Below are 18,006 nucleotides of genomic sequence, written 5' to 3'. Positions count from 1 at the left end.
GGAACCGGACAGGTGAGCTAATTTTCTAAGCATGGAAAGTGGTTAAAAGGAATGGTAAAAGATACAATCTGATTAAGATATTCATTGAAATTGAAAAAAATAGCAGGAGGACGTGTACTCAGAGTACTGAAAGATACTGGGATTTGAATGTCCTTTAGTGAAAAGGTGAGATCAACAAATAGATCAGCACCAGAGTGCAGGAGGTCTAAACCCTGGAATCGTTTAAGGAACATTTTATTTGCAGCAGTGGTGTCAGGATGTGTCGAGACACTTACCTTTATGCAACTGGTATAAAATCTCAACAACAAAAAAAACAGGATGTCACAAAAGCGTCAACAGTTACCATCCCAGTTAGAAGTTCAAACAGCAATGCTCCAAGGCTCCACCAGTCACAGGCCTCTGTTACTCTTCCAACCCCACCAACCTCTGCCAACATTTAAAAAAAATTAGAAATTACAGAAGGTGACCTTAAATTATTACAAATATTATAATTTTAATGTTCCACATTTTCTTCTTAAACAGTATTTGGAGGTGCAGTGTAGGAACTATTCTTTTAGTTTTTCTTAATTTAAACAATGCTGAAAGGAGATACAAAGTTGTGCACTTATCAATGCTAAGACACAAAAAACAGACTTTGAATAATGGATGCTTAAATAGTATAATGAAGGCTGATTGGTTGAGTCATAGTTAGTATGGAGATACAACAGGAATAGTTAATTGTCAATCTTTATTCTCAGACCAAACAGATAAATTGCAACTGGTCATAGTCATACAGATATACAGCATGGAAGCAGATCCTTCGGTCCAACCCATCCATACCGACCAGATATCCCAACCCAATCTGGTTCCACCTGCCAGCACCCAGCCCATATCCCTCCAAACCGTTCCTATTCATATATCCATCCAGATGCCTTTGAAATGTTGCAATTGTACTCTCACACACACACACACACACACACACACACACACACACACACAGTGAAAAGGTTGCCCAAGGTCTCTTTTTTTAATCTTTCCCCTCTCATTCTGGACTCCCCCACCCCAGGGAAAAGGCTTTGTCTATTTATCCTATCCATCCCCCTCATGATTTTATAAACCTGTATAAAAGGTCACTCGTCAGCCCCCAACGCACCAGAGAAAACAGACCCAACCTATTCAACCTCTCCTTATAGTTCAAACCCTCCAACACTAGCAACATCCTTGTAAATCTTTTCTGAACCATTTCAGGTTTCTCAACATCCTTTGGATAGGAAGGAGACCAGAATTGCACCCAATATTCCAAAAGTGGCCGAACCAATGTCCTGAACAGCTGCAACATGATCTCCCAACTCCTGTACTCAATACTCTGACCAATAAAGGAAAGCATACCAAATACTTTCTTCACTATCCTATCTACCTGTGACTCCACTTTCAAGGAGCTATGAACCTGCACTCCAAGGTCTCTTTGTTCAGCAACACTCCGTAGGATCTTACCATTAAATATACAAGTCCTGTTAAGATTTGCTTTCCCAAAATGCAACACTTCGCTTTGATCTAAATTAAATTCCATCTGCCACTCCTCAGCCATTGACTCAATTGATCAAGATTCTGCTGTAATCTGAGGTAACCTTCTTCACTGTCCACCTTCAATTTTGGTGTCGTCTGCAAACTTACGAACTATACCTCTTATGCTCACATGCAAATCATTTATATAAAATGATGAAAAGTAGAGGACCCAACACCGATCCTTGTGGCACTCCACTGGTCACAGGCCTCCAGTCTGAAAAACAACCCTCCACCACCACCCTCTGTCTTCTATCTGTGAGCCAGTTCTGTATCCAAATGGCTAGTTCTCCCTGTATTCAGTGAGATCTAACCTTGCTAATCAATCTCCCATGGGGAACCTTGTCAAACGCCTTACTGAAGTCCATATAGATCACGTCCACTGCTCTGCCCTCATCAATCCTGGGTGCTATCATGGGTTTGCAGAAGAGATTAGCCATTTATGACCTCTTCTTGTTCACTCCAATAAAAAAATTTGCAATGCATAAAACAGGGTTGTGTGTTAAAATACAGTGCCTCTATTACATGAAAATACAGCACACTGAGCCTAATGACAAACCTAAACTCATTTCATGTGTAATTCTCAGCATGGGTTATTTTATAAACACTGTCTAACAGCAGAATTACATCCAAATGGTGGACATGGTGTTCAGAAACAAGCATGGACTGCTTGAGCTCAGGCAATAAGCTGCCCACTGTGAACAGTCAACCAGACCATTAACTCCCTTCCCCTCCCCCCCCACCCCCACCCCCACCACCACCACCCCCACCACCACCCCCCCCTCCCTCAAGTCTATTTCTTGTGAACCAGTCCTGATGAGAACATGAAAAAAAGCTTTGATTTCCTCTCATTTTAGCAAGCCTTAAATGCAGTACAGATGGACACTCCTTTATCCAAAATCTAAAACGCTCCAAATTCCAAAGATAGTTTCGTGAAGTTTTTCCTCTCATTAACAAGGTTGTTTGGCATGCAAACAGTTAACCCAACTCCACACACATTTGACCCTCATCAGTCAGATGTGATGTTGGGGCATGACCCAGCAATGGCAGCTGTCAATTCTGTCACAGGGTCCGTAGTACTCACAGGTGTGTCTGCTGTTCAGTAAGTTTTGGAAAAAATTTCACCGTTAAACTGTCACTTACTCCAAAATCCGAAAAATTCCAAATTCTGAAAACCAGCTGATCCCAAGGGTTTTAGATAAAGGATTGTGTACCTATACTAGTCAGCATTTATTTTCTATCAGCAATATTCAGTGTAAAATATATTTCACCCATCTTATTTCATCCATCCAGAATAGCTCTATATTCTCCTAATTGTTTTGTTAGATGATATCAGTGTTTTTGCCTCTACCACACATTCTGATGGATCACTCTGAAGAGGTTCCCAATACAACACCACTGACTAGACTGAGGCAGTATCCCCTTTCCCTAACATTATCTGTTTGCCACTCTGTTAGGATGAAAAATTCAAAATCTCTCAATTCTCTCTCATTGTTCTGGTAATCAGACTGTAGTGATATGTTTTATGGTCTACCTTTACACGGAGCATCTCTAATACTCTGTGGCCTAATCACAAACACATTGAAGTGCATTGTGAGCAGAGCACTGGACAGCTGAAACACCTTCAAATCTATTTTTTTGACTATTCTGCTAATGCAGACATTATATTAACTTTAGTAATCACCACTTTGTTTATTTCTGTAACTCCACATGCTATTTCTAGTTTATCCACCTGGAATTCCACTTTTCATTAAGATGAATTGGCAATTCATCTTAAAGAGCCCAACAATGAGAAAAAAGAAATGCTAGAAGGAAATCATTTTAGTCAACAAGAAAAAAGAAGAAACATAACAGTTGAGTGATTAAGTAAACGTCAAACAGATAACTAACAACTAGCAATTAGATTTCAGGCAGAATGAGATTAATCTAGAACTGAAAACATTTATAAAAATACCTTTAATGTGAAAAAAAATCTCAAAACATTTCATTGGAGTATATTATCAAAAAGAGAGATAGAAAGAAACAAAAGAAAAAAAAAAGAAAAGTTACAAGAGTTAGGGAGAGAATGTCAGAGCCGAGGGCACAGGCAGCCAAAAAAACAGCCACAAATGCTGTGGCAATTAAAAAGCAAGGATACCCAATTAATCATAATTAGATAAGCAGAGGTATCTAAAAGGTTGTGGGACTGAGGTCATTACAGAGATTGGGAACAAAGAGACCAAGGAGAAATTTGAAAACAACATTCAGTTGTCTGTAAGGAAGCCAATGTAGATTTTGTAAGCTCAGGGGAGATGGGTGAACCTTTTCCCAGAAAAGCTGACTACTAAACTACGGGTTATAGCCTAAACTGACCAGTTTTCTTACTCCCTGCCCAAATATTCTCTCTCCATTTGTAAACCAAGTGATTGGTACACTGTTCACCTGAGGCTCATCACAAGCAATCTGGTTTAGGTTTCATCTAACCACCAGTTACATGACATTCAAGCTGCAACTGTACAAAATGGTGGCTCTTTGCTCCTACATTTTAACATTCCAAAAGCAGAGCTCAGGTCAGATAATTCTGAGCATGTAGTGAATCTAGCACAATTGTGATCTGGGTGTCTCTGCGAATGTGGTGCAACTACCCATTAGGTAAATCTGCTATCATTTATCTCAAAAAGATGTTAAATGTCTTCAGATACTTCACTGGGAAATCTAGTACGTGAGTTTAGTTTTGTAATCCAAAACCAAAATCGTTACCTGGTGCACAATACATATCCTCTATCGCTTTAGCACTACATTGAACTTCAACTTCACTCCACTGGCCGAAGTAAGTGAGGCAAATGTGACCTATCAAAGTAGAAAATAGTAGTTCTCATCAATGATTTCACACAACCTCCAGTCCTACATGATGGAAGCACCAATATTTGAGAAAAACTAGTACAAATCTCAAGCCCCTGCCCTCCTGTCTTACCTGCATTGTCCACAAGTATATTTCTTGGATTTAGATCCAGACATACAATTCCTTGTTGATGTAAGCTTTCTAAGGCGAGAACCATCTCAGCTGCCCAGATTCTAATGTGATCCTCAGACAGACCAGAGGTGGCTTGATTTGGATCAGGCGGTTCAGCTTTTGAATTCAGAGTTGAAAGAGATGCAAACTCCCTATCTTCTGCTTTGTCAGGAGCAGAAAAGCCCAAAATCCTGTTACAGCACCTTCGATTCTCATCTTTGCGAAGGCACCCTTTACACAAAATAGTTCTGGCATTGCAATCCTCATGGTCACAGCAGGTTTCAGGAACTGACATTTGGTTTGGAAGTTTAAATAGATGGTCAATCCTCTCAGGACTTTCATCTTCGTGGTTCAACAATTCCACTTCATTAGTTGAGATACCTTTCAACGTTAATGCCTTTACTGGAGGCTCAATTAAAGATGATATCAAATGCGTATTAGGTTGTTGCATGGGGCTGAGTACACTCACTGAAGTCTTCTGCTCTGACAGCCCCTTTCCCAACACTGTGACAGCAGTATTTCTTACAGGCATTACAGATGATGCTCCTACAAGGACTAGCTCAGAATTATCCACAACACCAGTGACTTTGCTACTATCCTCAATGGTATCTAAAGGATTGACTGTAATTTGGTATGAACCTCTTTGCCGTCTGCTAGCCTTCAAGTTCAAGCTGGTGGCTCTAACAGGATTTCTAACTGGACTAGATCCATTCAGAGGCTTCTCATGAATCAAAATAACCTTTTCTTTCAGCAGATCTGAACCTGCTTGGCTTTGGTGAGTTTTTGATGACTTTGGGCTCAATGCATCATTGGAGCTTTTGATTTCTGAAAAACAATCATGGGACCGTAAAATCTTATCCTGGTAGAGAAGCTGACTCTTTTCACTCTGAAGGTCTTTTTGCATGAAATGGTCCACAGTTATTGTCATGGCCTGATTGGCAGTTTTACTGCTGGGAGTCAACTCCGCATTCTTTTCTGGAAGCAAGACATTGAGGTCAAAGGTTAAATCATCGCTGTATATCAGATGCGCCATTTGTAAACTTGTCCCCTCAGCACTCCCCCTCAAGCCATTCAATGCCATGCAACCCTTTGAAATTCCATCATTTCCTTGCCAGATTTTTGCCTTGTTTGCACTCGCACTGTGCGCGCTCAGTTGGTCTGTGAAATTTACTTGGCAGGATGCCTGGTCGTTCACAGATTCTTGACGCGTACTTGATTTTGCATCATTGATGCTATCAGTATTGTACTCATACTTCTTGTCACATTCATCATTTATTTCATTCTTGATCTCTCTTTGCCATTCTTTCTTGCTATTGGGTGGAAGTATGGAATTGTCACTGCACATGGATGAGAGAGAGGGAGCAGTATAGCTGTTTCTCAGTTTAATGGTTTTGTGATAAGGACTGGAGCATTCTGGAAATTCCATACCCTTTTCTGTGATAGATAGACGGAGGTGACGCAGCTGAGACCAAAGCTTCCCTGCTGAAGACAAAGAACAAAGACTTCAGCCTGACAAGTTGCATTAGACAGACAGTGGAAAATATTTTAACTGTAGTCTTACCAAAGCAAAGCAGTAAGCAATGATTAAAGATGTAACACATATAGTAGCTCTAGCTCAGTTGATAGCACAGTTACAGCAATCAGAAGATAGTAGATTCATGTCCCGTTTAACATGACTTGAGCATAAATTCCAAGCTGAACAGACCAGTGCAGAACAGAAGAAGTGGTCCATGGTTAACAGGCATAGGTTACACTCATAAAACGTCATAACACTATTATGAAGAATAACATTGGAAAACTTCTATGCCAACAAGGCCAATATGTATCTCACAACTGACTCTTAATGGAATTTGTGAGAACGTGTTATCTTGGCTTTCATATTTCCTAAGTTACATTTGGGTATCAAAAGGTTATTGGGATAGATGGGATGATCCTATTGAATGACACAGTAGGTTCAAGGGACTGAATGGTCTACTTCTGCGCCTAATTTGTATTGTTTGTAGCTTATTCAGAATGTCCCAAGGTTGCAAAAAGCATTATTAAAATGCAAGTTTTTCTTTCATGCAAATTTCTATGCAAATGAAGTTCCTCATCAAGATAAGAAACAATTGTTTTTGTGCCCAATTGTCCTATTAAGTTCACTACCTTGAATAGTCCCTATACAACCTGCATAGTCTACAACTGTCTCCTTTTCTGGATTACTGAAGTTAAAATATTGAACTAAGATATTCAGCCTGGAGTTTCATTTGTGGAATGAAATTAGTCAGAGTCATAGCAAAAAGAACTTGCAAATCAATAGCATCTTTCACCACATTGGAATGTCCCAGGTAGCAAGAACGTTCGAAGCACAGTCACCATTGTAATGGAGGAAAGATTGCAAAAAACGGGAGAGATCTGGACTAGATAACCTTTTTTTTGAGGAACATTGGTCAGGTCACCAAGGAGAGCTTCCTTATCCAAGCGAACAAACAAGACCTTGACGTAAATTTCAAAGAACATGAAATAGCAGATATTTTCTAATCAACCCTGTTCAGCGATGTGATTATACATCTCTGGAGCAAGTGGGACTTGAACTTGGACAACCTGGTTCAGGTGTATTCAATAGTATTAGCATTATGTTTACCCATGTAATCTTGCTATCCACTTAACTAGAAATATGGCCATTTTGACGAGTAGAAGTTCTCAGGGCAACAAATAAAATATGATACAAAGTACAAAGAGATGAAACCAAATCAAGCACAAGTGTGGTAATTATACCAGAGTCAGAGTCATACTGCACAGAAAAGACCCTTTGACCCAATCAAGTTTGCATTAATTCATCTACAGTAGTCCCACTTGTCAGCAGTTAGCCCATTGTCTTGAATAATTACATGGAAGAGCACTTCAAATGTCGTTTTTAAAAGGCTAAGAGGGACTGCATTGCATATTACCACCATCCCCTGGGTGAAAAATGACTTTTCCTCAAATCCTCTCTAACCTCATGCCCTTCATCTTAAAATAATGCCCGTTCTTTATTAACCCTTCAATTAAGGGGAATAGCTGCTTCCTAACCACCCTATCCATGCCTCCCTCAATCAGGTCTCTTCTCAGTCTTTCTCTAAAGAAAATAGCCCAAGCTTATCCAGCCTTTCTTTACAGCTATAACACTCCATCTCATGCAATATCACGGTGAGTAGCTTCTGCACTCCCCCTAGTGCAATCACTTCTTAAATGAAGTCAGTTAGGGACAGACTCAAGGTAGCAATTTTCGAACAACGTTTATGGCTAGTGTTTTTGACACCCCCCACCCCCCCAAACACCACAAAAAGGATTTAATTCTCAATACACAATTCTGTAAGTGTCATTCTTCATCATTCCTCCTCTTTAATCTTCTTGAAGCAGGCTATTACCTGGCACATGCTCCAGGTGAAGGAAGACTGCATCATCACTCACATAATACTGCAGGAGTTGCACCATAAATGGAACACCCTGTGGTATTATTGTCGGACATTCACGGTTCACCAGGCTACATTTGGGTAGACTCTAAAGGAAGAGAAAGTAGAATTTGTTGGACTTTGCCTTCTTGTACCACATATATCCCACAGCTACACCACAGGACAGCTAACTTTCTCCAATCACTAAAACCAGCCATTGGAGAGAAGCATGAAGAACAACTTTGCTTCACTTTCCTCATAGCCTCTGCTCAGTATTTTAAACTTAAGAAAACATCATTCATGCAAATTGATAATCCGAACACTCCATGGTATTATATTGTGTTTGCACTAAATAAATGGTTTCAGATCATTTTGCTGATTATACAGTGATATGCCACAAATATTAAAATGACAATGGCAAATATATTTCTGAGAACAAGAGAAATACTGATCTTAGGTAATTTTATCCAATTGTTTCAGGAGTTTAGCTGAAAAAAAGTGAACAGAATGTAAGCAATTAGGTGAATAAAAAAATGAGCAAAGTGCAGAATTGAGATGAATAATCTCCTTTGACAGTTTAAAGTCCCAGTTTAGAACTTAAACTCAATCTGGAATGACACTTTCTGATATGGAAACCCATTTCTCTTACCTCAATCAGGTAGGCAGCATTAAAATGTTAAAAGAGAGAGGCAGACTCAATTCGGATGCATGTCAATCAATTCAAATACATCAAATTTGAGGGTTCAGGTTTTAGAGCCAATCTTAAATATCCAAACTCCACAATATAATGATGATGTCTATGGATGTCAACGCTAAAGTCAAACTACACTGCTTGGGTGCAGAGGTATGTGGGGGCAAGAGGTTGTAAGGGAAGGGGAAAGATGCTTGAGGTTGCAAAAGGAGAACCAATTTTAATGTCAAAAAGAAATACACAGCTAACTAGAATGAATAAAACTTAAAAATTAGAGGTGCAATGAATTCCTTTTAAATTCCACATCTCGCTCAAGGCTGTATATATTCAGGAGCTACAACATGGCCAGCAAAATGTAGCAGATGTTATTATAATGAACACCACCAACTGTCAAATTTAAAATCAGAAATTGAGATCTAATATGCACTAAACTTGCAGCTTTGTGCATATGCAATGAAAATACACTAACAGTGACCCCCACAGCTTATGGCAGGTGCGCTTAGGGTAATGACTTTTTGTATGTAGAATTGTGTCGATTACTTAGAAGGAAAAAACCTTGTTGCTAACCTATGTCTTTTGTCTTGTACCAATCTAAACACCATGTTCAGGTGGGTGTTACAACTTGAAGTTTAATACACAGCTCATAATTGTCAAAGAAGTTCTAACTTTTTTTATAACTCTGCTTCCATAGGTGTTAAATGCTGACAAATGATGCTACATAAATGCATCACCTAGCAAGAATAAAAAGTAGTTCACAAAAAGCAAAAACTATCAGAATTATTACAGTGCAAAAAGGCTATAAAGTCCACTGTGTCTGCACCAGCTCTACGAATAAGCGGTTTGCATCAAGTGAAATTTGATGGGGAAAAATCAGCAGCATCTTTGAAGAGAACAGAACAGTGTTAACCTTTCAAGTCCAGTGACTCTTCTTCAGAACATAATTCACATTGTTCCACTCTTCTGCCTTCTTCTCATAACCCTGCACACATTCTTCCTTTTCAGAATATAATCAAAGTCCTTTTAACGTACGTTCACCACAGTGAGACGAAGTACATTCCAGACTTTAATCACCTGCTAAAAAAATGTTTTTTCCTCATATCACTTCTGTTTTTTTCCAAGAATTTCAATTTATGCCCGTTCATTCTCCATCTCTTCACTAATGGTAAGTTTCTTCCTTCTCTTTAGAGGGTCAGCGTGGGTTTGTTGGGCCGTCAGCCTGTTCACACACCATAGGCATTGTATTCTATTCAGTTCCCTCATGATTTTGAATATCTCCATTAAGCATCCTTTCAGCCATTTCTCTAAGGAAAATGGTCCTAACTTCTCCACTCCACCTTCATAACTGAAATTCCTAATTTGGGGTGATATTCTTTTTTATCCTTTCTCCAATTTCTTCATACTCCAAAGTACAGCATGCAGAACTATTCCAGCTGAGGCCAAGTGTTTTATGCAAATAAATATAGCCTCCTTGCTCTTATTTTCTATGCTTCCATTGATAAAACCAGGTTACTACATGCTTTATTAACTGCTCCCTCAGCCTGCCCTGTCACTTTCAACGGCTTATGCATTCAGACACTGAGGCCCATCTGCTCCTGCATTCCAGTTCAGGGTTGCGCCCTTTATTTTCTCTCCATGTTTCTGCTACCCAAATGAATTACCTTCCATTTCTTCATACTGAACTTCATCTGCCATCTGTCAATCCATTCCATCAAACCTGACTATATACTTTTGAAGTTCCACACGGTTGGCAATGTGTCCAAGTTATGTCGTCCACAAACCTAGAAACTGTGCCCTGTACACCAAGCTGTGTGTCATTTACTTGGATCAAGAAAAGCAAGGATCTCAAGTCTAATTTCTGGGAGCATCCTCCTCCAGCCAAAAATGTCTATCAACTTCTACTCTCTACTTCCTATCACTCATTTCAAGAAAAGCTCAACAGCATTCCTTAAAAAGAAAAACAAATACAGTGCACCTTGATTTATCCTGAGACATATACTAACTTTTGTTATAGCTTTAATTAACCTGATTAAGTAAAGAACTTGCTATTAGACGAATGCGATCCTAGTTTATTAGTTGCTTCTTTGATCTTAGACCTTCTATTTAGTCATGTACCCTGCATGCCCATTTCCAGGACTTCATGCTTTTGTCAAATTACACAATATCTGCCATGTTTAGACTTTCAGTAATGCATCAATTCAACAAAACATTCTACTTGTTAAAATTGCTATGTCTGAAAGTGATGCCCTGATAAAACTGCCTACTGTTTATGTGGCATTTTCAGTATGACCACATAGATAATACATTTTACCCTCAAGAAAAAGATAAACAGCTGACGTTTTGAAAAAAAAAAGGAAAAAAGCAATTAATTGTCATGCAGAGTTTTGAAGGTTCAGATTTGTACTCTCAAATAGGCCAAGATAGGGTCCAGCTAATTAGGTTCACAATCATTGGCAGTGACAGACATTTGTGAATCTAACAGATCAGAAACCACATCAAAACAAATTTTAACATTATTAGCAAATGAACCTTGGATTTCCTAGTATTAAAATTTCCTTCCCATCCCCAAGAAAAAAGACATCTGGTCAGTAAATGTATTTATTTTGTTTTCTCCTCTCACCGGTTAACTGCATTAAATTCATAGGGGTCTCCATCTCATTAGTCTTCTTTACAGACAAGATCAATAGAAGGAAAAGACTTTTGCCATGATATCAGTCCAACTTACCTTAGTGCAAAATGTGGATAAAATCAAAGTTGATTGTGCAAAATACAAGCCTCTGACAGATGAGCAATAGCTAGATACGGTTGTTCAACATATACCAGAAGTAACCATATTCCAATGTCTGAAATGTAATATTCAGTAAGGTAAGTTGGACTGATATCATGGAAAAAGTCTTTTCCTTCTACTGATCTTGTCTGTGAAGATGACTAATGAGGTGGAGAACTATGATTTTTATGCAGTTCAAAACCCATTACAGACCTATCTTTTCCTAGTTCAGATGAAATCATGAACCCTAAACCTTAACTCTATTCCCCTCTCCAAAGCTGCTGTTCCCAATTACTATTTTCAGTATTTTCTGTTTTCATTTGAGACTGACATGTTTTGCATGGTATTTCACCATACTCACTACCTTGTATTTTCATCGGTCACTGCAGTTACGTATTAATAGCATGCAATGACTATGCATTTTTAATATGATAAAGTGTTGTAAGGGTCACTGAAACTACTGTCAAACAAAATTTGACTTTGAGTCACATAAGATATTAGAATTCTGGTCAGAGGTAGATTTCATGTTGTGTCTTAAAGAGTTTGAAAGAGTCAAAAGCAATTCCAGAATTTAAGGCCAAAGCAATCGAAAGCACAACCAATGAAAGATTTTCAATATAACTTTGAAGGACAATGCAATTGCACACTATCTTTAACGTCAGTGCCAAGCAGCTGATCTTTTACTGGTAACATTCCTTGTCAGTTTGTAATTCATATACCTACTTTCACTATGAAGGGCTCCTTTGTGGTTGGGTTCTGGACCAACAGCACCTAAACAGAAGTGGGAAGGAAACATGTTTATTGATTTACTTAACTTTAATGAGTAAAAGGCAGATACTTTTAAAATGGAGTGAGACAAGGGAATCTTTCTCACAAATGAGTGATGGTCTCACACACACAAGGGCCAAAGCTCCACTCAAAGTGAAGGTTCTCAAAAACTACGTCTTTTTTACTCTCATCTCTGTTGCATAGAGGGCCAGAGCTGTGGGGTTTTGAAAGTCCAAAAACTGCACACACCTGTTAAATGCTCCAGGAAAGCAGAACTTGTGGGCAGACTAAAAAGTGATAATGAAAAAGGAGGAAACAGTAATAAAAGAGAAAAACTGCAAGGAAACATTTTTTACTAATTTCTAAAAGAAATATATCAAGAGCATGGAAACAAAAATTATAGAAATGACGGCATAAAGAAGAAAAATAATAATCTGCTCTTAATTTGCATTTTCAACAGAGATGTCCGAATATTAGAATAAACCAAAGTACATAAAGAATTAACAAAGTTCAATCTTTGCATGTTACATGGGATCAGCTACTTTGTCAAAAAAACTCTGGTCTCACCATGATAAAAACCTCACATTTTCCAAGGAGTATTTTTATGCTTTGATGCATTTAGTACATTAACCATTAACATAAATTTTTATTTGCAGTAGAATTGCAATAATTTTGCTGAGAAAACATTTAATTGCTAAACTGTGAAAAAAAAACAATAATTTAGTCATTAGGGATAAAATGATCCTTGAATTTCTTTGGCACATATACCAATTCTTAGGGTCCAATCGAGACCACCTTTGTCTCCCCCACTGGGATATGTTCCACTTGTTGAGAAACACTGATGTACAACTCAATTATCTCAGATCAACTTAACATTGAGATTTCCAAAGTTATTATCTGGGCGGCACAGTGGTTATCACTGCTGCCTCACAGCACCAAGACCCAGGTTCAGTTCCTGCCTCAGGCGACTGACTGTGTGGAGTTTGCACATTCGCCCCATGCCTGTGTGGGTCTCCTCCAGGTGTTCAGGTTTCCTCCCACAGTTAGGTGAATTGGCCATGCTAAATTGCCCATAGTGTTAGGTGCAGGGGTAAATATAGGGGAATGGTTCTGGGTGGGTGCACTTCGGTGGGTCAGTGTGGACTTGTTGGGCCGAAGGGCCTGTTTCCACGCTGTAAGTAAACTAAATCTAAACCCTTAATATCGATTACTGTTTATTAGTTGGAACAACCGTATAGATAACCAAGAGAGAATATTCTTTGGGTTATAAGAAACAAGTTGTTTTACACAGATGGTGGTCCTCATGTGGATGCGGGTAGAATTACAATGTTTAGAAGACTTTTGGATGGACACATGAATAGGAAAGGTTTAGAGGGATATGGGCCAAGAGCAGGCAGGTAGGACTAGTTTAGTTTGGAACTATGTTCAGCATGGATTGGTGGCTTTGAGAGTCTGTTTCCAAGTTTTATAACTATGACAAAAGAAAAAAGTACCAGTAGACTTCCATTTTAAAATACTATTGATATATGTTAAATCCACAATTAACTTACAAGAGCCTTTTTATAGGTAGCCCCCACTATCAAAAGTAGGACGTTCCCAGGAAACATTTTGCAAACTGAAAATAGTGTAAAGTGAAGGTCCATGATTTACATGAGAAAATGTATCGTCGTTTTTCATAAGAGTGAAAATCCTCTTCAGGTTTGTGAAAACAGGTACTAATGTAGCTCTTACGTAAAAGCAAAGTTGCATAAAGTGAATGTTCGAAAAGCAGGGGATTACCTGTATTACAAATCAAGGACACTTTGTTGTCAAAGTGTATGTAATAGCAAGTGGAGGAGAGGGTCTAAACATTACCTTGTCAATGATTGCTATGACTTTGGATGTTTTCAGGTTCTCTACAGGTGAACTGAGAATTCTATTTGGCCGAAACCTCAGGCTACTGAAACCCTACAAATGATGAAAAAAGAAAGGTAGTTCACACCGTTATTAACAAAAGCTAACTTTAAATGTAAAAGAATCAAGTAATCATTTGATACATTAAGCACAAGTAGACATACTTTTACAGTGCAAGATTGTCCTCAGAATACTTGAAAGAACAGTGTAAAAGATATTGCCTCAGACAGTCTGGGGAGCAGCACACACTGGGGTTGTCTACTGGATTGTACAGAATCCTCAAAGCACTCCGTGAGAAATGCCCAGGAAATTCAAATGATGGGCAAATCAGCTGGACCTAAAACAATCTGAAAACTTCCCTCAGAGTTAGACAATTCAGAGGGTTCAGACAAGCTTAGTAATGTTCCAAGAAAAGTTGAGAATTAAATACCTTTTCTCACTGTTGAGTAACTGTTATTCTGAGATCTGCTTTCTGCTAATTCCTGAATAGGCCCCTAACAGGAGATCTTCTCCAAGAATCTCCAGTGTAGTTTTTAAAGTTGGTAATTTTTAAATCTGATCAGCATTGGCAGATCAGGCTTCAGATCCTGACTGGAACAGCTGGACCCTTTGAGTCCACCCCTACATATGACTTGGACATGCTAGATATGGAGAATGGTTTGGTGGTTGGAATGACGACAGAGGCCATTATATTAATTCTCCACCATTGATTATCATTGCAAAGAATGTCAAAATGGGGTATAGAGAGGTGCACATTAGTACTGTTGCAACTTGTAAATTCAAACATATTGGGGTAGAAATGCTGATTCAAACTAAGAATGAAAACCACTGTAATGATAATAGACTTGTAGTTTTATGGTTCCACCAACTAATATAGATTTGAAAAGTGCAGGAGCGGACGAGCACATCAGGTCAGGAAGCATCCAAGGAGCAGAAGAGTCGACCTTTCGGGCATATGCGGAGGATAAATTTGGGGGGTGGGAAAGAGTTGCTGAGGAGAATATAGGCTGGAAGGTGACAAGTTGATGCAGATGGAGGTGATTGTGATAAGTCGGCGGGGAGGAAGATGGACAACTAGGACAGGTCAAGAGGGCAGTGTTGAGTTGGAGGGTTGGATCTGGAATTGGGGGTGTGTGCGTGGGAGTTTGGAAACTGGCAAAGTCAATGCTGATGCTGCATTGTTGTAGGTGGAAGATGAGGCATTCTTCCTCCAGTTGGTGGGTGGGTTTGATTTGGTGTTGGAGGTGGCCCAGGACTTGCATGTCCTTGGGGGGAGTTGATGTGGTTGGCCACAGGATGGTGGGGTTGGTTGATGCATGTGTCCCAGAGATGTTCCCTGAACAGCTCTGCAAGTTGGCATCCTGTCTCCCCGATGTAGCAGAGACCATATCAGGAGTAATGGACACAGTAAATGAGGTGTGTGGATGGAATAATGTCACATCTTCTGCCTCGGGACCCTCCAATAACGTAAAGGTCAACTTCACCAGTTCCCTTATCTCACCTACCTCTACCTCATCCTAGATCCAACCTCTCTTGACCTGTCCATCTTCCTTCCTATATATCTGCTCCACTCCTTCCACCGACCCATCACTATCATCCCCCAAACCACATCAACCTATTGTTTTCGCCCCCAGCATTTATCGCTCAGCCCCTTTTCCCCCTCCACATTCCTATGAAGAGCTTCCACTCAAACATTGATTCTTCTGCTCCTCGGATGCTGCCTGACCTGCTGTGCTTTTGCAGTGCCACACTTTTCGACTCCAACTCTCCAATCCTACTTTCTCCCATCAACTAATATAACCTAAAGTCCCATTACATATTTTAAAAGAAACAGGCATCACAGAAGAAATGTGCAACTTTCATCAACACGAAAATAGCACAGTGGTATGCTCATAAACACTTGTAAATAGTACGACGAGATGAAAAATTCTACCATTTGAATTAAAATTGCCTTCTGCCACTTCTTATGATTATTCAAAATTAATATATGTAACCATAAACACTATACATATTTATATGGGGGAAAATATGATAAAAATGATGGATTAAGACCACACATTATTTTAAATAAACATCATAGAGCAAGGCTGAACCTATCTGGATGCAAATAACCCAACCTTCTCAGATGTAAAATCAGTACTTTATCCAGTACAGTTCAATTGGATGCACAACTGTATGCTTTCCAGGATTAACCACTCTGAGCCAAACAATGGATTAACAGAGGAATATTATATGGATGACACCAGTCTTCAAATGTCCTAACATAACAAACATTCATGGGAGCGGTCACAGTAATTCAGAGATCCCAGTGAGAGAAACGATCCAAGGCTAGCCTAACAATAGAAGAGAGAAATCTTAGGAAAAAAGGACTGAATTTTTCACAAGAACTCAGCCTGCTCTCCATCCCAGTGAATTTAGTACTACAACACTTAACATCAGTTGCCAGATTCTGTGCAACTCTTCATACCCCAGAATCGTCGGTACCATTTCCTAAGCTTCCCTGTAAGTGAGAGTTGAATATTTCCTCAGCTCGCTTCAAATACTGGGTTGTTTTTCGTTTCACAGCTTCACGGCGCTCTTTGTTTGGATCAACTGTAACAAAAAAAAGCAGAACAATGAAAGTTGCTTGAGCCAGAACAATCAATGAATTAGGTGAGTGGCACACAATCTTCACATCTGATGGTTGAGAAATTGATTGTTCTGTGCCAACATTGGAAGAAATGCATAATGTAAGAATGACCCTCCAAAGGTTTGGAAATATTAGGGGCTCAAATTACGTGGCTAAGTTAAAACTTTAAGAGATAGGAGCAGACCCATTCAGTCTGCACTACAATTCAATAAGGTCAGGGCTGATCTATTGTGGCCTCAACTCCTCTTTCCTGCACATCTCCCATAACCCTCATTTCCATTGTAGATCAAAGTCTGCCCCCAACCCTGCCCTAAAAATATTTAGTCACCCAACCTCCATGTTCCCCAGGGTATAAGTGCTAAGTCTCACTATTTCTGTTAAGACAACTCAGGATTCATTTACATCACCATAACTGTCTCCAATCACAGTCAACCTGCACCCTCTTTGCCAACAGACGAGGAGATAGAATATGTCAATGCTGTCCTTGGTTTCTTTCTAAAGTTCAAGACTTTGGAACTATAAATGTAATGGCCCTGACAACCTAATAAAAACAATTTTACGACTCCAGGTACAAATCACATTTTGGAAACCCATGATAGCTCTCCAATTCACATCAAGAAGAATCACCTGCTTGGAAAGCAAAGATGCTACTTGGAAGAACGTGGCACGTTTACAGCACTGAAGGGAACTGTCGATGCAAGCAGTAAAAAAATGTTATCCAGAACCAGAATTTTGTTTCCATCATCCTTTCAGGCAGAGAGGTCCAGATCCCAAACACCCTTTAAATGGCCTTTTTAAAATTTAAGTTATAGTGTTCTAAGTGCACATGCCTGCAGATCCAAAATCTGAAAAGTGGTGATTAAGCTGGATAACATTTTTTACTGCTTGCATCGACAGTTCCCTTCAGTGCTGTAAACGTGCCATGTTCTTCTAAGTAGCATCTGATCTCCTCTCTAATCCTTCTGACAGTTCCTTAAAATTTCCATCATCTGTAGAAACTCTTGTTGTTTGTTGTATGGTCCTTGCTTACTGTCTCCTATTCTCCTGATTAGCATTTTAGTCATTCTCTAACTTTTATTTCTGTCCAATAATATGATTTGCCAGTGATCTTTGTGCAGTTGTACACTTTCACCTCTAGTTTGATGCCTTCCTTAACACAATCTCAGAGTTAATTGAAGGAGCAACTGTGGATAAAGGGGAGCATGTTGGCAGACAGAATTAGATTTCTAGAAGGCCTCTGACATGGTGCTACCTGAAGGTAAACAAGCCGATAGTGTTGAGAATAACATATTAGCATGGATAGAAGATTTCGTA

General features: G+C 39.3%; 1 protein-coding gene across 2 annotated transcripts in view; it reads right to left on the bottom strand.

Annotated features, from left to right (window-relative positions):
- rps6kl1 (ribosomal protein S6 kinase-like 1) overlaps nt 1-18,006 on the bottom strand; it is a 37,896-nt gene that overhangs the window by 10,378 nt on the left and 9,512 nt on the right. The window contains exons 3-9 of one of the 2 annotated variants that reach the window (XM_060829387.1): nt 16,531-16,655; nt 14,025-14,117; nt 12,126-12,173; nt 7,924-8,056; nt 4,496-6,016; nt 4,282-4,371; nt 344-426 (exon numbers count right to left, since the gene is read on the bottom strand). In XM_060829387.1, the coding sequence (XP_060685370.1) occupies nt 344-426; nt 4,282-4,371; nt 4,496-6,016; nt 7,924-8,056; nt 12,126-12,173; nt 14,025-14,117; nt 16,531-16,655 (2,093 nt within the window). The remainder of the gene's footprint in view (nt 1-343; nt 427-4,281; nt 4,372-4,495; nt 6,017-7,923; nt 8,057-12,125; nt 12,174-14,024; nt 14,118-16,530; nt 16,656-18,006) is intronic. The other variant, XM_060829388.1, reaches the window with a different exon arrangement.

The sequence above is a fragment of the Hemiscyllium ocellatum genome, chromosome 8, assembly GCF_020745735.1.
Source record: "Hemiscyllium ocellatum isolate sHemOce1 chromosome 8, sHemOce1.pat.X.cur, whole genome shotgun sequence".
NCBI lineage: Eukaryota > Metazoa > Chordata > Chondrichthyes > Orectolobiformes > Hemiscylliidae > Hemiscyllium > Hemiscyllium ocellatum.
Note: the sequence above shows the minus strand (reverse complement) of the source record. Positions and strands in the feature narration are given on the sequence as shown.